This window comes from Branchiostoma floridae, chromosome 13, assembly GCF_000003815.2.
Source record: "Branchiostoma floridae strain S238N-H82 chromosome 13, Bfl_VNyyK, whole genome shotgun sequence".
NCBI classification, from domain to species: Eukaryota; Metazoa; Chordata; class Leptocardii; order Amphioxiformes; family Branchiostomatidae; genus Branchiostoma; species Branchiostoma floridae.
Window position 1 is genome coordinate 16,084,242 of NC_049991.1, and position 23,686 is coordinate 16,107,927.

General features: G+C 41.7%; 2 protein-coding genes across 6 annotated transcripts; one reads left to right on the forward strand and one right to left on the reverse strand.

Moving 5' to 3' along the window:
• The first annotated feature begins 188 nt into the window (after positions 1–188).
• LOC118428747 (NADH dehydrogenase [ubiquinone] 1 alpha subcomplex subunit 6-like) lies at positions 189–4,120 on the forward strand. Of its 4 annotated transcripts, none has more exons than XM_035838938.1 (4): positions 189–248; positions 388–526; positions 3,208–3,323; positions 3,704–4,120. In XM_035838938.1, the coding sequence occupies exons 2-4, from the start codon at positions 388–390 to the stop codon at positions 3,830–3,832; spliced, it is 384 nt and encodes a 127-aa protein (XP_035694831.1). In that variant the 5' UTR covers positions 189–248; the 3' UTR covers positions 3,833–4,120. The 4 variants fall into 4 exon arrangements, with proteins under 4 accessions (XP_035694831.1, XP_035694832.1, XP_035694830.1 ...); XM_035838939.1 differs by having other exon boundaries at positions 206–224; XM_035838937.1 differs by having other exon boundaries at positions 235–253.
• Positions 4,121–4,392: 272 nt separating this feature from the next.
• LOC118428743 (soluble calcium-activated nucleotidase 1-like) lies at positions 4,393–11,590 on the reverse strand. 2 transcript variants are annotated; one of them, XM_035838932.1, is made up of 6 exons: positions 11,459–11,590; positions 9,096–9,236; positions 7,795–8,362; positions 7,300–7,380; positions 6,742–6,864; positions 4,393–6,317 (listed from the first exon to the last, which is right to left on the reverse strand). In XM_035838932.1, exons 1-6 carry the CDS (start codon positions 11,480–11,482, stop codon positions 5,944–5,946), a joined length of 1,311 nt encoding a protein of 436 aa, XP_035694825.1. In that variant the 5' UTR covers positions 11,483–11,590; the 3' UTR covers positions 4,393–5,943. The 2 variants fall into 2 exon arrangements, with proteins under 2 accessions (XP_035694825.1, XP_035694824.1); XM_035838931.1 differs by lacking the exon at positions 11,459–11,590 and adding an exon at positions 10,982–11,117.
• Positions 11,591–23,686: the final 12,096 nt, after the last annotated feature.

A 23,686-nucleotide genomic window follows, 5' to 3' on the forward strand; every position in this document is an offset into this window, starting at 1 on the left:
TTGTTGATAGATACTATCAAAATTGCACCTTTTATGGTACGAATTATTATTAGATATTTATTTGCAGTCCATATTATTACAAAACATGATCAAAATCATTACAGTTAAGCAAGTATGGTAATTTTCATGCTGTTGCCATCTTCAATTCTGAGCTTTGGGGTCAAAGGTTGATAATATAGGGGACAATACATTATTCTGTGACAACATGTTGTGATACAAGAAAGGTTTGCAGCTAGCTTCCACAACGAGAAAAGTATCTGTGTTGTTATATTCCCATAAAAAAACTTGCCCTTTGTCAATCTTTAGATATATTTTGAAGAATCCATCTTTAAGACAGCAGATCTAGAAAATATCATTATATGTATAATGTATCGTCCCTAATCCAAGATGGCTTCCTCGGCTGGAGGGGCGGTCGTTGGAGTTGCGGCGAAACAAGTGAAGCCTGTGCTCTCACAGAGCCTACCAGAGGCCAGACGAAGAGTCAGAAACCTGTACAGAGCATGGTACAGAGAAATACCGCATGCGGGTAAGTGTGCTACTCTAGGAAAGTGGAAAAATACCTCCTTAACTTGTGCCGGTTTTGAGGTCATCTTCCACCCTTTCACCTTGAGTCAAGTATTAAAGGAGGCTATATCTGTATCTGTATCTGTATCTATATAGCCGGTATAACCGCCATTCGGCGTAACACACCAGCTTCGCAGGCACGCGGCGCGGCAGCAGCTGGTTATATTACACTGAACGATCTGTCACACCTAACTTTTGCACATCTGTCTGCATAAACTCCTAGCTCCTTTATACGAGTTGCAACATTTCTGCAAAGACCAACAGCACAGCCAGTTAGTCTCTACCAGACTCCGGATCGCTGGAAAAATCGTAGAAATGGAGCAAATCAGAGGAGTAAGCCGGCCAGAGGAATATAACCGGCCAGGGAACAGCACGCGATCGTCGGAGTCTGTGGAATCCCGGTGTCTTGTTTGATGTCCACTAATCGCTATCCAATAGGTGCGAAGTGGCTAAATAACCCTTTTATTGCTTTCCTACTCGCCCGTGACGGTCCAAGCGGGGCGAGCCTGTCACATGTGACCTTCCTCTAAAATTAATACTCGGCAGTTTACAGGCTTAAATTAAAAAAAAAGACATGAATAGAAATAACAGACACGCCGGAGCGCGGTTCATGTTGTTCTGAATAATTAGTCAAAACTTTATTGACACGACGAGTACCGTACGCTTGATGGCCGCCGACTCTGGCCGGTCTGCGGCCAGCTAAAGGCCGAGGCTGCCAACACAACAACAACAGCCCACTCGATACTGCTGTCACGAAATGGAGATCTAGAAAAACATGCGAGTGGCGAGCGACAAGAGAAAACATAGCGATAACCACCACAGCCTATGGTTCAGAAGTCAGGACCAAACTCGGCATTGAGGTTTAGCAGCGAAGAACTCTGGAGGACGTCAGCGAATCGGCCACGTGATCGATCAAGAAGGCGTCCCAGAAAGAAGTCACCCGCTTCGAAACGAAAGAGATCGCAAACTTCCCACACAAAAACATCGGCAGGCCCCAGAAACTTGGTGACCTCGATGCGGTGTTACCGGACTTTGTAAGAACCACACAGCGGCGCCATTTTCTTTGTTTTGTTTGTGCGCTCGGCTGGCGGGAGAAATCTGGCGGTTTGATTCCGAATTATTAATCATATATTTTTTTTACATAAGTAAAAAGCTCACTTACATATTACACTTTGACGCTATGAATTAGAATAATTCTAGCTAGAAATTTGTAGGTTTAAAACGCATTAGTTGCTCTTTTTTTAAACAATTTGTGTGACCAAGGAGGTTAAAGAAAGCCTTGGTGTGACGCCATTTCTGCTGCTGTTGTCTGCACGCTAAGATGTCGCTGGCATTTTCTGGAGATTTATGTAACCTCTTAGCAAAACGTGAATATCGTAAGCATTCTGTAAATTGTATGGAGAAACTTTGAAAGTGTAGTGTGAAATAGTATTGATAAATACAATTGTGTAAATACGCAGCGAAGTTCAGCTCGTAACGAATTTGTTTGCGTATGATACTAAGTAACACGCCATGCTTTCATACCCATGCTTTGATACCCTTGCGTTTGTAAAAAAATTACGACAAATTTTCCGTATAAATAAATGTTTATTTCTTGAAGAACGACACACTTTTTATTCCTGTGTGAATTACTAGTGTTATGTTTCGGTTACGAAATGGAGCATGATTGTGAACGTACTAGTATAAACATGACTTGACACCAGTAAACAGTGCCGCATCAAGAGGGAGGGGGGTGGATTCGCGTAATCAAAAAGTAGCCACGATGAAAATTTAGTGGTCGTTAAAACCGCTAAATGTAAGTTATCGTTATAAAATCAAGGATTGGGAACAGTTTGACGTTTGTACCGAAAAAGGCTTATAGAAATAGTCCTCGTTTGTCGGACGCTGAGAGACGCGCCCCACGGCGCGTTAATTGATTTATGGCTTAAATAATCTGAACTCCGAAGCTACTGTCTTTGTGCAGAAAATGAGCGGATTAGTTTTATGGCCTTTCATCAAACCGAAAGTCGACAGACTCCTGGGATCGCGTGCTGTTCCCTGGCCGGTTATATTCCTCTGGCCGGCTTACTCCTCTGATTTGCTCCATTTCTACGATTTTTCCAGCGATCCGGAGTCTGGTAGAGACTAACAGCCAGTCACCATCGTTCTTTGATTTGCCATGTTACTAGTACTAAGGCGTAGGAAACTCATGTTGATATCCTTGCAAAAACATGTATGGTACACACTGGTGTAGCACTGGCAGTCTTACTAATGCTACTTTACTTTAGCAAGACATTTACATTTTGATGTTGTTTAACAACGTCCTCTACATGTACTGCAGTGACATATCGTATTTTCAATTGACTTCATCATTAGTATGCTTACATGGAAACAATAATTGTATCCTGTATTTACACATTATTGGGGAAGTCTATCTTTTTTTTATACGGTTTCCGAGTTAGATATTCTTAAGCTCAAAAGTTAGTCATGCTGCTGATGAGTCATGCTGAAGATTTGGCCAAAAAGCTCGAGAGTTCTATTAGATACCTCATTCCATAGGACAACAGCCAGACCATATGTTTAATAATGTTGGAACTGTTTATATAATTGTAATAATACATTCTGACAAATCTAACTGTTACATGCATTTTTCTTATTCTGCAGTCCATGCCTACCAGTTGGACATCTCTGTAAAGGCAGGAAGGGAAAAAGTACGGGAGCTTTTCGTACAGAATGCCAGTGTCAAGGATCCCAGGGTCATTGACCTTCTGGTTGTAAAGGTATGCTAAAGACTTTAGTAAAACACAGTATTTCACATGGATTAGGATTTTACCATGGTTAATATTGACGGAAGGAGGCCATATACATATCATGGACCTCAAGTATTAATAACTAACTTGGATGCATGAAGGTTTGATGTGAGATGCATAAGAAAAAGAAAAATGGATATGATCATAACAAACATAGTACAGGTATTTGAAAATGAAACCTTTGCCAGCTTGTTTGCTTTTGAGCTTTTTAATCGGCCTAAGTGGGAATCAAGTGGACTGATAAACCCATGGAAGGAAAAATCTTTACGATTACGATTCTCCATGACTGGAGAAGAGCTCTTTAAGTTGTCTTTTCTTTTATTGATTTGTTGTTTTGTTTTTAACTCTAGGGTCGACAGGACCTAGAGGAGACCATCCACATCTGGAAGCAGCGAACACACCTCATGCGCTACTTCCACGAGACAGAAAAGAAGCGCCCCTCAGATTTCTTATCACGCTTTTATGAAGGCCAAGACTAGCTTGTCAACAAAGATTCATGGACATCTCTAACAGTAGAAAATTTAACAACCAAATGTGTAATTTCCTGTGATAACAACCATACATGTTTCTGCTGGACTGGATTTTCCTTTAACTTGTGGCTCTTTACAGTATGAGATGATCTTAAAACTGTCTTGCATACCCATATAAAAACATGTTTGTGTGTGCTGGTTGTTCATATTCCACATGTATAACGTTGACCCATGATGTTATGTTTGGAGAGAGATAGATCATCAAAGATGAAAGTATTATAAAGTTTGAAACTGTGATCTTGTGATGATTTTGCTGTCAGGAATACTTTTATTGGTAAGCAGTGATTTGGGTATTATTAGGCTATAGGCTATACCTGTACCTTTATTCTAGTGAACTGAGCTTTCTTTGCATTAATCTGACTTATTCAGTCTCCACACACATCATTGAAAGATTTAGTGGTTAACTCAGACATCAGACCAAAATTAACAATCGGCCTGAATCCCAGGTTTATAATTTTGGTGATATCCTTCATCTCTCCTAAAATATAAATAACATCTGTTTCCTGTTCAATTTTCTACAATGTCAATTTTATTTCACAAATTCTTTAGTCCTGCACCCTGTAGAAAACACTTTGATCCATTCAAAACACATGATGTCGTCATAAGATTTTTTTGTATCCCTGTTAAACATTACCATTTTTATTCCTGCACCCACCAAAAAACAACTGTTGAACAAAACAGTACATGTATCTGATGTACACATCCAAATCTGTGTAAAGATACCAAATTCATGGGACTTACCAATAAAATAATTGAGGAATCCATACATGTTCAACCAATGTTGTAGATCTCTAAATTCTAGATATCAAACCTTTCATCATATTACCTACAAACTTGTCAGCTTTCATGCTGAAGTGGTGTACCTTTTGTACTCCCATATACATATACCATGTCAAGTATAGCAAATTCAGTAGCCTTCAATGTGAGGACTAACTGCATCTAACATAGCTTTTCATATGATCAATTTTGTCATGTTAAATCCATGGTTTGTTTACATTGTCCACTGCATGAGTCAGCATGACCATAACCTTTATCCTTCAGGGACCGTGTACCTGCCACTTAAATCTCTGCATGACGTCAAACAATGCAGGAAACAAGTATTTTCCAAACCGAAAGACACGGGCTGTTTATGCTGTCACTAATCATCCATGAACTTGTTTGCTACTAACTTGATACTTAAAGTACACTTGTACTTCCTACATTAAAGTTATACAACATGTTAAAAATTCTGTTTAAAAATACTCTGCCTAGAAACCAAATGTACGTTTGTAGTTCATTTGAAGTGGTACCAAGGTCTTTTATACACTTGATTTTGTTGTTTTCTTCATGTTAAATGGAATTTATGCAATCTAACATCAAAAGGTTTTTATATTTTTAGAGACACCACTTTATTAGTAATTTCTTATTCATATTGCATAGTATGATGCACTGTACATCTAAGAACACTTCTGTCTTACAATATGCACAACCATTATAACAGTTCTACTTCTAGAGAGGTATGTTCCACTTATAACTGAAAGCAGCATAAGACTTCTTAGAAAATAGTATTGCCACCAAACTGCACTAAATGTAAAAGCAGCTGCATTACAGCACAGATCAACACATGAAACTGTTGCTTGTACCAAGATAATGATATTCACGCCCAACCCCCAATACATGTCAATGAATTTTCCAAAATTGTTTCCTACAAAACCAAAAAATACAGGGTTTTGGGGGGATTACTTTTAAGAACTGCTGTAGTATAAGACTAAAGAGGAGCCTTGAAAAAAATAAAACCTCAGTAGTTTTGTAACATGTAACAATTACCATAGCAGGATTGGGAAAGTAGCATCAAAATGCTTCACCACAAATCTTAAATGCATTTCCAGCAATTCAATCTCATACCACGTCAATGTGACTTGTTACAAACTGCTCTCTGAGTGGTGTTACGTACAGCAATTTCAGGGTACTTTTTCACAAATTACTTTCACTTTAATTTCAAATGAAGCATTCTGCCAACATCATTAGACAAAGCAATTTAAAGCCACAGGCTACTCGATCTGAAATGGAGACACAAAGTTTCAAATAAAGTCAACACCTTCATACTTAAAGTCCCCTTCTATTCTCTGATCTGTGAGGAGAAATTTCCCATCCAGCCTGAACACTGAGATGAAGGTTGCTATTGCACCCCTGTCCTCCTCTGTCTTCAGGGCAACCACAACTTGGTCCTGTGTTCCTGGAATGAATTTAAAGGAGGAGAATCCCCTGATGGGGTTCAGCTTCCCTATAGTTTGGACCCTGATGTCCTGAAAGTCTGCGCTACAGGAGATGATGAGGTTAGTGGCCCTGTGCTCGTCGTCAGCCTCGTTGTAGCTGAGCTGGCTGGCTCGGCGGGGGAGGAAGAACCAGCGCTGGTGGATGTCGCTCCACACTCCTGACTCATGGATCATGTATCCTGAACAGATCACGGGAGCAAGAAGATTGGATTGAAGCATTTGTTACAAGAGCAAAAATATTCATTCACATTATTTTCTCAGTCTTATAACCTTGGTAAGGCTGCATATCTGAAATTACAAGGCTACAGTCTGAGGTCCAGATGTTTGTATCTTGTGTTCATTCCAAAACCCACAGCTTTGCAGACCAAAGTAGACACAACAGAAACAGGTCTGAATTTCAGGACAATGAAAACATCCTTAGTACTGCTAATTTTAGCATTCTACACAATTTGTTGCAATATATGATTCACATCTTCTCAAAAGTCTGCTAAGTTCCTTTTCGGACTTTCTCATGGGTAAGTACACAATATAATATTGTTCAGTCACAGAATCAGCAAAGGAAAACACATCATTTTGAAGGTTCACATGGAAAGGAATACAAACCTGGGTAGCTACACCCTGCAGCTTCTCTCATGGCGTTGTAGTTCTCCACCCAGTCATGGTGGGCAACATCTCCATGGAAACCTATGGTTTTCACCCACTGAGGATTTGTGTTCTGTACAACACCTGGAAAAAAATCACAATAAATAGGATTGTATTGCATCTACATGTAATAAGTGTCTGGATTTATCCATCTATCTTTTATGGAAGTTAAAGCTATATCAGTATGTTCAGGTAGCTTGACAGTTTTGTTCCTAGCCAGTCAGGACAGCCTGGCACCTACTAGTAGCCAGCCTAGTGGCTGGCCCTACAGCTGCCACCCAAGAGGGGGTCATTAACCCCAGCCAGAGATTGTGTAAACACAGGCTACCTGGCACCAGGCCTCGGATGGATTTATGGTTTATATAATAGTTAGGGTACCCTTGTGGTTTGTGTTGCGTTTCTGGGCAGCCCTCCTGGAATCGACCTTGTGCCGAATCCTCCTTGTCCACCTGTCCAGTTGCAAAATGGAATCTTTTATGGTTCCCACTATTGGAATGACTGAAATAGAGATACACTTACCTGTAGTAGTGGTCCACTCCTTTCCTAGCCCTCCCACATACATTGTATTATCCTTCACTGCAATCCACTCGCCTTTAAAACCTGAAGGAATACCGTGGTTCAAAAGTTAATGGCTTCGAGATTTGTAAGAAACTTTCTGTAAAAATCTCAACATGATCATGAGATTTCACACCAAGGGAAAGTGACAATATTATCAAGACCAGTGCAAGAAATGAAAAATTACTTTTGCCCCCCCAAAATGTTTCCTGTACCATATGTGAGTGTGTCTGTCTGCCTGTGGACAGCGTAACTTGAGAAGTTGAGGATATATCTTTATGATATTGGACATGTGGGAAGGTCTTGGAATAATGAACGTCAGGTGCAATAATATTACTGAGGAACTTGCTTTTTCAATATCTTGTGTTCAGGAGATGCTGCACATATGGTTGTGATGTAAGTATTGTTTGATTCTTGTGGTTTATACATTATGAAATGAGCTACTTTGTGATGACTCACCCTTATTTGTGGACCGCCCATTCCCGTCCCCCAGGATGACCCATGGCACAGCCACAGTCTTGTCACCCGTCTGTACTATCTCATAGACAACACCTGTCCTGTCGTCCACGCTGTACAGTCTCCCGTTAAACACAGTCAGTTCAGACAGCTCCATGGACCTCCCGCCCTGAGCAAGGCTTGAGGTCATCACAGTCGGCTTGGACTCATCCCAGATCACCTCCACGCGGTCTCCTTTGATGACGAGAACTCCCTTCTTGAAGAAACTCTTCCACGTCTTCTCGTCGTTCTTGGAGGCGTGGTCGAGATCGGTGATGAGAGCGATCCGGTAGTGAGTCCCCCTGTCGGAAAACCACGGCGCGGTCATGGGGTACGTGCTGTTGTAAGCCGTCTGCTGGCCGAAACGGTCCGCAGGATAGGTGGTAGTCTTGCAGCTGGGGTAGAACAGCATGATCAGGGCGACGAAGGCGACCACAGCAACGATGACTTTCATGCGGAATCGCAGGCGGATGCCGTTGGCCTCCACCGGCCTTATCGGAGATGTCACCGTCTTGATACTGATCATTTTGTCCTGTAAAAATAATGGAGGCAACATCTTCTTATACCTTGCAACATTTTCATCCCTGCTCCGTCACTAAAGTAAGAGTAACTGGGGCAGAATCGTCAGAAAACCACAAATGTCTTCGCGAAAAATTCTCCGCGACTGCTTGACGGCCATCTTTGATTGCGTGTCATGTCGAGGGGTCGTTGGGTTATACCAATATTTGTAGGGGTGGCACTGAAACAGGTGTGTGTCTGTTTTGAGGACAAAAGGGCACACTTCAAAGTTCAAACCCTGCCAAGTTCGTCAAAACAAGATGGTTAATGATTTTGATTCGACCAAAATTTTGCCTATTTGCCTTATAACGTTATATGTATTTACGCCTACAGAGTTGGTGATAAATGCCAACCAATATGTTACTAGTATTATCAATGAACCATTCATTCCAAGAAAGACAAATAACGTTACACTATAAAATGCCTCGTCACCTTCCTTCAGTAACTCACTAGAACACACTGGCTGATTAAAACATATGCTAGGCCATACAATAGATTCAAACGAGAGGAAACATGTCCATTGTGTTTGGTAGTTGTCCCTCAAGCAGAAGCTTGCTGGGGTGCCACCTGGCAGCACTAACGTTACATAATAGTGATTACTAGTAGTACCTAGGAATATGAAAGCTACGCACCGGTATTGCACGTGGTGGTTATGAAACGAAAGGTAAATATATAATAATAATATTCAGCCCTGTAGTCTTACATACCTCTTCCATTGTGGCGTTAGATGTCTGGAAACTACCACTGGCTCGCTGGGTCGGCTTCTTCTCGGAGATTTCGCCATTAACTAGACTTTCGCCATTGGCTGTGGTGTCTTCTCTGGTGGAGTCGTCGGCCTGGTCCTTGCCCTACAAAATCGTTACAGCTGTCACCCGGATGTGCGGTGCACAACATAAATAATATAGAATATTTCTATAACAAACCAAGTTAAGTGTTACATACAGAAAGGGTGCACACAAGCTTGCATCCACTGGCTCGCGATGCGCAAAATAAGTTCTTATCTCTTTTAATTGTCTAATGAAAAGTGGAAAGGTTGGTTCTGGAAGATCCCATCACGAAACAGAAGGGGTGGCGGAGCAGGACGAAGGTCTATTTCTAACCTACTTGATTGTACTTAAATGATTTATCAGGTTGACATTGCCCTCTTCACGTTATAGGCACTGTGCTCCACGCTGTTACGAAAACAAATCTGCAAGTTTGTTATTGCTGACCTATTATTTCTAGCAACCGAAGCAAACCCACATCAAATTTACTTTCTAATTGTGTTCAGTAAACATTTTTCAGTAAATAAGTGTTTTCTAGCCCCCTGCTGTAGTGCCTGTATAACTCTGTGGCAAAAAGGGCCATAGAACTAGAAACATAGGTAGACTATTGTATTATCCAAATGATTTTAGCTAACTTTTAACTTTTAAAAACGCCGTTTTTAACGGTTGTCTCGTTTCGCTCTAAATATGCCGTTGCAAATTACTAGCACGAAAGGTGAACGTTACACCATCCATACCTCCCGTACATAACGACGGTGTGCAGGGATCGTTGCTGGCCTGGCACGCTGAGGTACCGAGTTGGGCAGGTAAAAAAAAAATCAATTGACAGGTCACGGAGAAAAACGGATAAGGAAGCAATATGAAAATCTCAGCAGGGAAGTTGTCAATGGGACAACACGGCGAATAAAAAAATGTTTGATCATTCATTCTCTTTCCAACGGGAAGCCACTATTGTATGCGACGCTACCAGTTTTAGCTAGTCTCTACCAGACTCCGGATCGCTGGAAAAATCGTAGAAAAAACAGTACGCGATCTGCGTGCTGTTCCCTACCCAGCTATATTCCTCTGGCCGGCTTACTCCTCTATTTGTTCCATTTCTACGATTTTTCCAGCGATCCGGAGTCTGGTAGAGACTAAGTTTTAGCTACAGGGAATGCCATCAGTCAGTCTAATACATTTATCTAGAAATCTATCGATGGTTCCTTCTGTAAAAATAATTGATTTCCGATGGAGCCCTTACAAAACTAGTCTTTAGTCAGTACAACAACATATGAAATCCTTAATACATTTATTTACATTTATTCTGTCATACACACATGGTGTTGATCTTTGTCACTGCTGACTGTAGGGTCAAGAGTCGTCGACCGTTCGGTCATCGACCGGTCGGTCGGCCAGTCATCAGATCTAGACAACTTTTGAGACGGTGCGAGGCCAACTGGTTTGTCAGTCATACTAAAACCTCCTTTATGGTGATACATACCAACACTTACATGGTACCTCCTCCTAGCTTGTGTCACTAGGCTCTCTTTGATGATATAGTTTACACTTAGATCATGAGCTGGCCATCCCACGACCAACTTACATATGATTGAGGATACTTTAACATTGATGACTAATTGTTATGATAAGCTAGGCTAAGAAAATACCACCATATATATGGCAATGGCGTAAAATAGCAGTCAGTTAACCTTTGAATGATTTTACAAGTGAAATGTTTAGATATTTACATTGCTTCATTTGATCATAAGGGAATTTTGCTTTGATAATGGAAAGAGACTAGCCATCCTTGATTCAGTAATTTCAGCATCACAACATGAAAACCGACTGACCTGCGTCGGGCTGAACACGTTTCGACGCATTCTGTACGTTGTCAGAAATTACTGGTCACGATATACTAGTACTAGTAGTAGTAGTAGCTAGGATCGCCGCGTTTGTAGATATAACGGCATACCCTCAGTGAGTCCGAGGGCCCCTCTAAGTAATCTCCAAGCAGATCTTGCTGTGGCATATGAGTATCAAAAGCTCGCAGAGGAGTGAAGCCGGCTTAGGAGTATGTTTCGCTACCGGGGCTACATGGCAAATGGGCACCTCTTGGCTGACTACATTCCTTGGCCAGTTTAGTACTATCAAGGAGGTTATGTAACCTCCTATTAAGGAGGTTATATAACCTCCTTGGTTATATAACCTCCTTGGTACTATCTTATGCGCTCTTATGCCATCGTAGGATCTGCTTGGTGTTAAGGCTCATGGAGCTATAACGATGTAAATAGGGATGAATAGGAGACTCTGATATTGAGAAAACTGACCTGGCGGTTCACTTTCCGACGCATTTCTCTCTCACTTGTCAGATAACGTTACAGTGTAGACCAAAGTATGCAGGAGTTCGTAGATATCACGATGTGCCCTAGAGCCGTGTGGGACTCTCCAATTCTCTGCCAACTCTGCTACAAAGATTGGACGGAAATAATTCTCACGAGGATTACCGCTAACTAGACCAGTCGAGCTTAAGTAATTCACCAGGCTGGTTCACTTCAAGACAACCTTTCTCTTCCAGTGATATTCTGAAATGACACCTGTTTCATAGATAGGGACTATGAATGTGTTCTATCATTGCAAACTTGTCATAGATGGCTCGATGGAACATGTTCAGTGGTCGAACGTAGAATTCCACTAATGCTCGGTCGTCGCCAAGGAGTAATCTCCAAGCAGATGCTAGGTCAGGCCGTACCTAACATCTTCTTGGAGGTTTGCTACAGAGCTGCTTCGAACGTGTGTGTACATATTTCGTCTTGATTACCCAGCTACTACTGAAACACAATGTAGTACAAAGTATGCACCAAGATGACTGATCCTTGACCAGGCGTCCGTCCAAAATCTTTCAGATTATAACGTAACGTTACTGTATTACACAGTCTTGTTTGGAGGTATTATAGTTGCTCAAGCCTAGATATTAACACGAATCCCCAGTGTAGACCGGTCGACCCCGTTCACAGGGTCCGACTGTGTAATCCTGGTCCCGGTTGCTTGTTTAGTGTCCTGTCAAACCATGTGCTTCACTTTTACACAAAACTGTCACTGAAAGCTACCAAGTGCACACTATCATGGGGTGGATATGTAGAGAAGTAGATCCCGTAACAGGTTTGCCACAGGTGTACTACCTGTTCTCAATGATTCAGGGAGACATTCACACAGATTGTACACATGACATGCTGTTTGTTTTGTGCCAATCGCATGAGAATCGCATGACACCGGCCGACCGGCTGCACATTTTCTTGGTGACCACCTGTGGATTTTAACTTCTGTCGAGGCACTATATCGTCATGGAGATACCAGGCAATGTAAAACCCCACCAACCTGTGCCTGACTGGTCGGCCTCCGACGCATTTCTGCCTGTTCTTCAAGCATGGACTGCTTGTCAGTAATGAGTAACCCGCCCACTACCCACGTATGTATGGGTCAGTCCACAAAACAAACAGAGCTTCAATGACAGGTGACCCGAACAGTCACCTCGGTACGTATACTGGGAACGAGAACATTTATAATGGTTGTTAGGCAGTACGCGCAACAGGTTATCGCAAACTGGATGACTGTGCTGCTCGATTTTTACCTCCATGAAATGTCATGGAGGTTATATTTACCTCCATGAAATGTCATGGAGGTTATATTTACCTCCATGAAATGTCATGGAGGTTATATTTACCTCCATGAAAAAATGGAGGTATAGTTTTGAGTGTGTCTGTGTGTGTGTGTGTTTGTGTGTGTGTGTGTTTGTGTGTGTGTCTGTGTGTCCGCATATTTGTGGTCATCATAACTTGAGAACCTCTTGATGGACTACGATGATATTTGGTATGTAGGTAGGGGTTGGGAAGACGAAGGTCAAGGTCAATTTTGGGCCCCCTGGTGTGTGGCCTTGGTACTGCAGCGCAACTTCCGGTTTTGCTATCTCGGTGTTCTGAACATGCTATGGTCAAGATTTTTAAGCATTAGATAGCTCTTGTGCTCAGGAAAAAATTACGTAAGTTAGGGCCCCCTAGCGTCTAGTTTGGGAATAGCAGGGGCATTTTTGTCAAAAACTTCTGACGAGGATAACTCAAGAAGGGAACAACGGATTTTCATCATTTTTGGTATGTAGGTACCTTAGACAATTTTGTACAAGATTAAATACTAATTATGCAAAATAGGAGTACATTTGCATAATTAATGAGGATATTATATCATGGCAGTTTTTTCAATGTATCTCTTGTCCTGGATGTGATATGGTCTTGACATTTGGCTGGTAGATAGCTTGCAGTGTCATGACAAAGTGGGGCAGATTTTAGCCCCCTAACATTTAATTGCGGAACTGCAGGGGCGTTTTTGTCAAGACATTCTAAAGAGGATAACTGCAGAAAGGATTGATGGATTGGCATCATACTAGGCATGCGGGTACCTTAGGCAAATATGTTCATAATGATATACATTTTATGCAAATGAGGACTTAATTTGCATGATTAATGAGGAAATTGTATAATTCCATTGTTTTCAATAACTGGACTTCAATAAATGTAACACATGCTAACTATGATAGGTGGAATATAAACAGATACCAAATATGGTAATGAGGAACTTATTTGCATAATTTATGTAAAAATTGCAAAAACGCTTTATGATTAATAATGGGAATTTTATAATGGTGACATGTGTACGTTAGTCAATGATGAACAATACCATGCATAAATTATGTTAATGTGCTAGTCAATTGCATGAAATTTACGAAAGCTCTAAATTTTCATGGAGGTATGAGGTCGCCGAACTCTAGTTTACCCTGCGTTTGTCTGTGTGTCTGTGTGTCTGTCTGTCTGTGTGTAAACAAAATAACTCATGAACGGTTGGGTGGATTGTTTTCATACTTGGTGTGTTGGTAGTGTTTGATGAAAGCTGAAAATGATCAGATTTGGGCCCCCTAGCAGCTCCCCCTGGTACTGCAGCGCAACTTCCGGTTTTACTATCTCGATGTTCTGAACACGCTATGGTCATGATTTTTGAGTATTAGATAGCTCTTGGGCCCAGGAATAAATGACATAAGTTTGGGCCCCCTAGCGTCTAGTTTTGGGATAGCAGGGGCATTTTTGTCAAAAACTTCTGACGAGGATAACTCAAGAAGGGAACAACGGATTTTCATGATTTTTGGTATGTAGGTACCTTAGACAATGTTGTACAAGATAAGATACTAATTATGCAAAATAGGAGTACATTTGCATAATTAATGAGAATATTCTATCATAGCAGTTTTTTCAATGTTTCTCTTGTACCGGACGTGATATGGTCGTGACATTTGGGTGGTAGATAGCTTTTAGCGTCATGACAAAGTGGGGCAAGTTTCAGTCCCCTAACGTTTAATTGTGGAACTGCAGGGGTGTTTTTGTCAAGACACTCCAAAGAGGATAACTGTAGAAAGGAACGACGGATTGCCTTCATTTTAGGTATGCAGGTAGCTTGGGCAAAGATGATCGTAATGATAATCATTTTATGCAAATGAGGACTCACTTTGCATAATTAATGAGGAAATTGTATAATTCCATTGTTTGCAATAACTGGACTTTGATAAATGTTACACATGTTAATTATCATAGGTGGAATATAATCAGATACCAAATATGGTAATTAGGACCTTATTTGCATAATTTATGTCAAAATTGCAAAGCCGCTTTATGATTAATGATGGGAATTTTATAATTGTGACATGGGTACGTTAGTCAATGATGAACAACACCATGCATAACTTATGTTAATGTGTTAGTCAATTGCATGAAATTTACAAAAGCTCTAAATATTCATGGAGGTATGAGGTCGCCGAACTCTAGTTTACCCTGCGTTTGTCTGTCTGTGTGTCTGTCTGTGTGTAAACAAAATAACTCAAGAACGGCTGGGTGGATTGGTTTCATACTTGGTGTGTTGATAGGGTGTGATGAAAGCTGGAAATGATTAGATTTTGGGCCCCCTAGCGGTTCCCCTTGGTACTGCAGCGCAACTTCCGGTTTTGCTATCTTGGTGTTCTGAACATGCTATGGTCACGATTTTTGAGTATTAGATAGCTCTTGTGCTCAGGAAGAAATGACATAAGTTGTGGCCCCCTAGCGTCTAGTTTACCCTGCGTTTGTCTGTCTGTGTGTCTGTCTGTGTGTAAACAAGATAACTAAAGAACGGCTGGGTGAATTGGTTTCATACTTGGTGTGTTGGTAGGGTGTGATGAAAGCTGGAAATGATTAGATTTTGGGTCCCCTAGCGGCTCCCCTTGGTACTGCAGCGCAACTTCCGGTTTTGCTATCTCGGTGTTCTGAACATGCTATGGTCACGATTTTTGAGTACTAGGTAGCTCTTGTGCTCAGGAAGAAATGACATAAGTTTGGGCCCCCTAGCGTCTGGTTTTGGGATAGCAGGGGCATTTTTGTCAAAAACTTCTGAAGAGGATAACTCAAGAAGGGAACAACGGGTTTTCATGATTTTTGGTATGTAGGTAGCTTAGACAATGTTGTACAAGATAAGATACTAATTATACAAATTAGGATTACATTTGCATAATCAATGAGAATATTCTATTATAGTGTTTTTTTAATGTATCTCTTGTTCCAGACATGCCATGGTCTTGACATTTAGGTGGTATATAGCTTTTAGTGCCATGACAAATTGGGGCCACTTTCAGCCCTCTAACATTTAATTGTGGAACTGCAGGGGCGTTTTTGTCAAGACACTCCAAAGAGGATAACTGCAGAAAGGAACGACGGATTGCCTGCATGTTAGGCATGCAGGTAGCTTAGGCAAAGATTTTCATAATGATATGAATGTTATGCAAATGAGGACTTAATTTGCATAATTAATGAGGAAATTGTATAATTTCATTGTTTTTAATAACTGGACTTTAATAAATGTATCACAAGTTAATTATGACAGGTGGAATGTAAGCAGATACCAAATGTTATGCAAATGAGGAACGTATTTGCATAATTGATGTAAAAATTGCAAAACCGCTTTATGATTAATAGTGGGAATTTTATCATTGTGACATGTGTACGTTATTCAATGATGAACAACACCATGCATAAATTATGTTAATGTATTAGTCAATTGTATGAAATTTACGAAAGCTCTAAATTTTCATGGAGGTATGAGGTCGCCGAACTCTAGTTTCATACTATACCACCAAACGATTGGCAGATCAATAATGAATGGTGAAATAACCGCTTTACACTTTCATTAGGGTGTCTTGTACTGGCCACACGCATACACATGTACTTAAGATTCGAGGGAAGCTAAGTGTCCTCCTCTACCTTAAGTCATGCGTTTTGAAACGCCGAACATGCTTAAAATAGTTTCCACGCAATATATGACCCCATTTAAGTGCATGGTCAATATCTATTGTCACACCATGGTCCAAAGTCCAGACAGAATGCCTTTCAGGTGAAGGTGAAGCTATATAGGTTCCTGTGTCACTGAAAATATTCTACCGCAGACTGAATTGTAACCGCAAAGCCAAGCGGTTTGATACAGAGTTAAAAGTGTAAAAAGCGCAAAATATCTTATGTGAAAAACAAGATATGGGAAAAATGCTTGCTGGTATAGCTATACGTACATTGTATTCAGCATTAATTCAGTTCGAATGCACCCACACTCAGTAAAGTTGAAACTCGTGGTCTCTTCTTTTTGTTGGCTGGTTGTACTTCTTTATATTATTTATTACTTGTGCATATGTTTCAATATCTATTGCGAAAACATTCATGATCAACACATCAAAAGACCAATGGTTGACAGCACGCTCACGTTTACGTTTTAAGTTTTAAGTAAATAGATATCAATGTGTATATACCGGATTAAACCAGACGAATTAGCCAAAGTAAATCTAGAGCTATACGGCAATTGAGAACAAATATTTCAACCACAGCAAAGCCAAGCCGTTTTTCTATGGTTACAACTTGGTGACTGGACTAATCGCATTGTCTACAGTAGACACACTGGATCCCCTACATTACAGACGGAGAACATGCACGGAGACGCTTGTACGTTGGTGTAATGTCGTTAGTATACGTTACTATGCCAACAAATGTGTGGTTTAGACAAGGAACTCAGTAACTGTGGGATATAAAGGCATGAAGATTACTATACTTGGATAAGAAGAATAGTAGACTGGGAATGGATACTATAATAGAACCAGCATGTTTGAACAGTGCCAGACCGTACCTTCTGTACAATAAAGCTGATGAGCTGATTTCTTACATACACAAATACCGACAGTCGTCTTCGTATACAAAGGGCCATTAAGACGTAAAGTTTATTGCACAATATTTTTCAGACTTATGACATTGTCTCTCCTATATGCATATACCCTCCTAGACGGTATAAGATACTAGTATCACACAGTGATCAGCATTCTTATGCACATGTACAAGTTTATAACACAACAATTGTCACCGGAATAATGTAAGGCAAAATTGAGGCACAAGAAGAAGTGATGGGTGAAATGAGATGGGACTCTTTCTGTAACGTTATCATTGTAACATTAAAGCTTCCGTCACAATTAGGAAAAGGGCCCGCCGTATAGTTTACATGCTGCTTTTTTACATCCGGGCGTGACCCCTAGGGCCAGGCTCCATGATTTTTTTAAAAACTCGGATTTAAAATCAACCCGGAACCCGCCAACAAACAGACGCCGTTACCTAATCGTGAAAATACCGAGAGGGAACTGTCGCAATTGTGATTATATTTTAAGATATTTATACCGTGAAGCACCATCACACTGTGCGACTTATCCCTGGCCTTCCTGGCCCCTTCAGACTGTTACGGCGACGACTTCAACCAGCCCGTCCTCCATGTTGGTTGGAGGGACGATTCGGACGTACGTGGGCTAGAAAATAAATCAGGCACAACAAGTCAACGCTCCGAGCTTCGTCTTGTCTAAGCTACCTACCTACCTACCTACCTACCTAGTTCCTTGTCTAAGCTACTTGCTGTTATTAAAGTTCTGGTTAATGTTCGTGGCAGGCTCGGAGTTGTTCTTTTTATACAGATGGAAGAGTCCATTCCTTTCATGACGACACGAACATAAGCTAGAGTGTGTTGCCATCACTTCTTATAAATGTTGCAATAAGAAAATATAACTTACATGTATAGTATTTGGTCATATTGCTCAAGTATACTGGTAAAGAAGGTCAAAGAAGACACTGTACCTCCTCCACACGAGTGCACCACGCACCAGTGTTGGCGTACAGGACCTCCCGGTCTCCCTTCCCTGCGAACCGTCCCGTTGTCCACTTGTGTGTGTGGCCGAGAACCACCACGTCTTCACCGCAGGTACGGAGGAAATCGGTGTAGTCGTGTAAAGCCGCCTTGTACATACTAAAGGCTCTTTCCAATCCGTGCTATGGAAAGATAAATTTGTAGTTCAAAGAAATAAGGCTTTGAAGACTTGCATAATGTAGGCCCCAAAGAGGAGGCAATCTGACTAAAGTGATGGAGCAGTTTGTACATCATATATTGTCATACAATTGGTTGGGCATAAAAAGACCAAAACCGTTCATGGTTGCCATACTCAGTATAAGAACGTAAAGAACACGTACACGCCATCGCATTTTTATGCTATCGACAGATGCCGTTGTCATCTACAAGTTTACACGGGTTTGCTTTCAATCTTTAGTGATGACCACCCCAAGGGCATCTAAAGGACAGAAAATTGATTCTTACCCTGTCAATGACTCTCTTGGAGAGTTGAAATCGCGAGTATTTCCTTAGGTTGAGGTACTGGTTGTTTCGGCAGAAAACGACGTCGTCGTCGGTCATTTTTCTCCCGAGACTGTGCTCCAAGATAACCCGCATTGCCCTTTCACTTCTGCTCCTTGAAGACAGCAGATGGAGCGCCTGTGAACCGATAAGGGTATAGGTTGCTACTGTTGCAGCGGACTTCTTTTCCAAGATTGGCAACGGGTCTCCATCACGTTTGCTGCTTGTTCGAGAACTGATGTATCCAATCGGCTCGCCTCCTATCAGATCCTCTTCTGCCACGCCTCCGTAGGTGTTGAATATGTCTTCGTCGTGACCGTGCTCGAATCGAACCCGGTATAGTTGGTCGTCCACTTTGACCTCCATGACAAGGACGCCCCTGACTAGATGAAACTTGTCTCCGCGGGTCACCAAACCGAGCTTGTCTGCCATCCAGGGCATGACGTTGTGGTCGTGGTTGCCCATGACATAGTAGACGTGAACGCCCTTGTTGATCAGAAGCAGAAGGCTTTGGATGAACTTCTGACACGGCTCATCCTTTTGCCAGGCCTCCACCAGGTCTTGGGCTGTCATGGCGTCTCCATCGTGCGGATGGCACCACATTTCAAGCATGTCGCCGAGAAGTACAAGCGAGTGAAGGTTTCCATCTTTCGCAAAGCCCTCCATGGTTTTCAAAAGCCTGTCGAATGTCGCTTGCGAGAATTTTGCTCCGACAAGATGGCAGTCGCTCAAAGCTACAACCTGCCTCTTTGGGCTGTCATTGACATCCATGGGGACAACTACGACTTCTTCTTCTTTGTTCCCTACTGGACGGTCATAGTCGGAATTCTGCGGATTCTCTCGGCTCCAGACGAGTTGTTTATCTGCTGGTTTCGGGGTGTAACTTTCTAGATACTGACGAATCTTATTCATGTACACCTTCGCCTTTAGTTTGTCCATTACTCCGGGAGAGTCAACGGAGGGTTCCGGATCGTAAGGTGCAAAATCAGGGTGGGTAATTTCGACAAGATCGGTAAGGTCCTTCTGCTCTATGTCGTCTAAAGACTCGACCTGTTCCTCTGGGCGCAGCTCGCTGTAGTCAAGTAACAGGTCCACCAGTGCCGCAGCTACTTTGGGATCGACCTGGTGGCTCGGAGAACCGGGCTCGACCACCTATCAGAATAGGGACGAAGGAACCAACATAGTCGCACAATACTTCATGATGTGATCTGGTCCATTTGTCAATTTGTTCATTAAGTATCACCATAGTAGCAGCACGTTTTAACGCTATCATTTTAACTTGAAGAATAGTGCGATATCATACAAGTGGAAATCAAACCATGCTTGATTAAGGTGCCTATGCCAACAATGATAACATTCAATCATAACTATAGCTTCTCTGTTTTGTTTAACCATTGGCAATCTTTGTTTTTAGATAGTGTATAAAAAAAGGCAATACACTTGTTCCGTATGCTACAATTTACAGGTAACATCATACATCGACTTTGGATCCACCGCATCCCATGACGAATACCTCGACGTTTGTGCCGTTTGGTCTTCCACAACGGTCTATCGCACGACGATAACAAGACCAACTGTACACAGGAATTAGGTCGAACAAGCCTTTTATATGATGCTAAGTTTATCTCTGTCTCAGGTCCCCATTGAGATTTTGTCTCGGAAAAACGTAGTCATAGAGAAAAAATGACTTCTTTGTCCATCTCGAAGCTTTAATGAATAGTGGGATCAGAACCTATCCCTTACGGCTTGTAATGTTATAGAGATTAATTGTTTGCGACTTGATCTGTATATACATGTCACTAAGTTATAGATCTACCTGAATAATCCTTCAGGAAAACAAGACTAGTATTTTCTTCTGTCGTTAGCCAATACGGATACGTAGCTTCCTGACATTATCTGTGTACTTATCTTGCGTGCTGTTTTCAGTGTTATGAGAGACTTCTGCAAGGGAACCAACGCTGTTTCAGCTCTCATCTGATAAGGCCAAAATTGACGGTATGCATTACTACCGAATCTGATGCAAGAGTTCGAGAAGAAATTTGCGTGTTTTAATTTAGCTATATGGGACTGAGACTGACTGACTGAGACAAATATAACTGGTACCGTGAAAAAAGTGACATAGACACTTGATGATAAGTGGTTGCTCGAAGTGAGTGTAACATCCACGAACATGATCACGGGATTTTAAGTAAGTTGGGGTATACCCTGACAGCCCCAACGGATAAGACGCTACACCATGCACTGCGTATCTATCATTATTTGTCTTTTAATATTTGATTTGAACACATATCGCCACAAGACACAAAATAACAACATCTACGACCATGCAGTACAAGTAGTCATTGATAGAGGTCGCGCTTTGCTGTGGTGGAAAGAAGTTGCGCGTGTCGTGAATAATTGTAGGAATCAACCACTGCTTTTTGACTGAACGTTTACCTTTGTGCATGTGCCTGTAACAGTTTGATAACATAAAGTCAGTCTGGGCATTTGTCTTGGACTTCGGTAAGCGGATGGTTTGTGATTTAGATGCTCGTTTGATAGCCATGTGATCTGTTTGTAGAAAAAATGACTCTGTTTTGGTTTTTAACTTGATTTTACGAAAAGTCACCACCCTTTAACAGTAGATTATTTGTGAAAAGTCCAAAGGGCAATACAATTTGTGTCAGAAATATTTCCAAAAATGTTGCAAAAGGAAGAGTAAACTGAGCGATTCTACCGAACCGATTCTCGTATCTGTTTGAAGAATAAGGATCAATGGGTTGTCCACTCCAGTCAGTTGTTTGTTGAAGTTCGCATTTACATTATTGTGATACATAAACGACCTTACACCAGCTCTGAGAGAGAAGATATATTTGAAGCAAATAGCATCCCTCCAAGTCATTTCGTGTCCCGTTCTTTTGGACAATGAAATGGAAACATATCCTCAAGCCCCATTGGACCAGGTCAGTTTTTCCACGTGGCAGGAACTTGATAATCCCATGAGGTATTCCGGAAACTTAGCATCCCGTAAAACTTCTGTTCGCTGTGTAGGTTAAGTACACTGAACGATCCAACAAACAAACCGTTTGAATGAAGTGTTTATGTCGTGTCCGACGGTACTCTTTATGATCTTTTCTGTCTCTTTGCGTGCGTCAAGTGGTGTTTTGTTTTCCACAGCGGACATGTACATAGGGATAAGCAAAAAGACGCAACGTTACATGTATATACTTCAAGCAGAGTGTTACGGTCGGGACTAGGTTTCGTCTACCTTCCTGTACATGTTCCTAGAGGAAGGAACATGAAAAGAAACCGCGGCCACTATTTCAGCTCCCGACCGTAACCTCTCATTGGAGAATAAAGTATGTTACATGTGCAAAACAACAACCTGGGCCGCATGTACATGTATATTGGAATGACATTACATATCCTAATACCCATAATGATGACTCAATCATGAATCAGTCCATCTTATTTCATAGCATAGAACCAACTTCTTGCTTTGTAACCGGGTAGTACTCGTGGGCCCGTGTTATGACAAACTTCAAACGTGCGGTGTCAAGTTTCCCCATCGACGCATTCCCAACTGGGTCAGTCCCACCCACCTGAGCACCTGACCTCACCTGACGCACCGCCTTATAAGGCATTGTCCACAAAGGTCGCACACCGGAGAGGTCCCCTGTAAGGCTTAGGTCCCATTTCCTGAAACGGGGCCCGGTCGGGATGTTTGCGGAAACGAAAAATGAAACTGTTTACCAAGGAATATACAAAAATTATGCACCTTTTTTAAAGGTTCTGTGTGTTTTGTTGCCTTCCTCATCATATTTTTCGTTTCCGAAAGCTACCCGGTCGGGTCTTAGCCTGGCGGTACCATCAGGAAAGTAGTGCTCCGGCGTTCATTATATACTACATAGATCTATTATTCTATATGCAGTCGCTTCTAGCTCTGACATTCATTATACACTATACTGTATACACTGTCGCTTCTCTGCTGATCCAACAGATAGCAGAAGCGAACATTGGAGCGGACTACTGTGATGGTTCCCAGGGCCGAGGCTAGTCGGGTCCCGGGTTGGAAACTGGGACCTAGGCCTGAGTGTAAGCGCATACACTGCCCCACGGTGTAGACTTTACAGTGTTTGTTTGCAATGTACTTTATGTAGGGCTTCTCTGTGATCACCATTACCTAATCACCACCACACACAGTTATAATAATTACAAGTAGACCTAATTTCAGCAGATGTGAATTGTACCGGGTTTACTGGCGGGCCGAGGGATCAGAGTAATGGCTTTACAAGCCCTGGTGGGAATTTCAATTATTGCAATTATTCGCTAGTTTCTGCTCTCCAATCCCCTATGGACTTTTCTGGAAGTATATATTTCGGAACACGAGTTGGGGATGGGAGATCACCTGGCTGTCACTGCGTGAGCGGGTGTCTGGCTACAGTGCTGTTGAAAACATTTGAGTGGTTTCTTCTTTTAGCACCTTGTTTCAACGCTAGGTTTTTCTATGGATAAAGATTGGGTAGCGGAAATAGGCTGCCTGGTTCAATAATTGAAAAGTGCGGGTCACTTTCTTTTGATCCACCTGTAACTTTGATCACCGGGTGCAGTGTTTTCAGAAATTTGCTGAATATTTCGAAAGAAAGCGGGCCAATTTCTTGAACTTCCTCTTCAAACTGTTTTCCCAAAAGAACATATCTTACTGGTGACGTTGAAAGTAGGTGTGTCGAGCATGGAGTTTCAAGAAATTTCCTTGCGCTTTGGTCAAACCGCGAGAACTACTTTGGGGCATCCTCCTCCGCGCG

Coding starts and splice junctions, on each gene's coding strand:
- LOC118428747 (XM_035838938.1), top strand. CDS start 388: ATGGCTTCCTCGGCTGGAGGGGCGGTCGTTGGAGTTGCGGCGAAACAA. Junction 527..3,207: donor CAGAGAAATACCGCATGCGG/GTAAGTGTGCTA, acceptor CTTATTCTGCAG/TCCATGCCTACCAGTTGGAC. Junction 3,324..3,703: donor TTGACCTTCTGGTTGTAAAG/GTATGCTAAAGA, acceptor TTTTAACTCTAG/GGTCGACAGGACCTAGAGGA.
- LOC118428743 (XM_035838931.1), bottom strand. CDS start 11,011: ATGCGTCGAAACGTGTTCAGCCCGACGCAG. Junction 9,237..10,981: donor ACGTGTTCAGCCCGACGCAG/GTCAGTCGGTTT, acceptor ACGATTTTGTAG/GGCAAGGACCAGGCCGACGA. Junction 8,363..9,095: donor CTAACGCCACAATGGAAGAG/GTATGTAAGACT, acceptor TTATTTTTACAG/GACAAAATGATCAGTATCAA.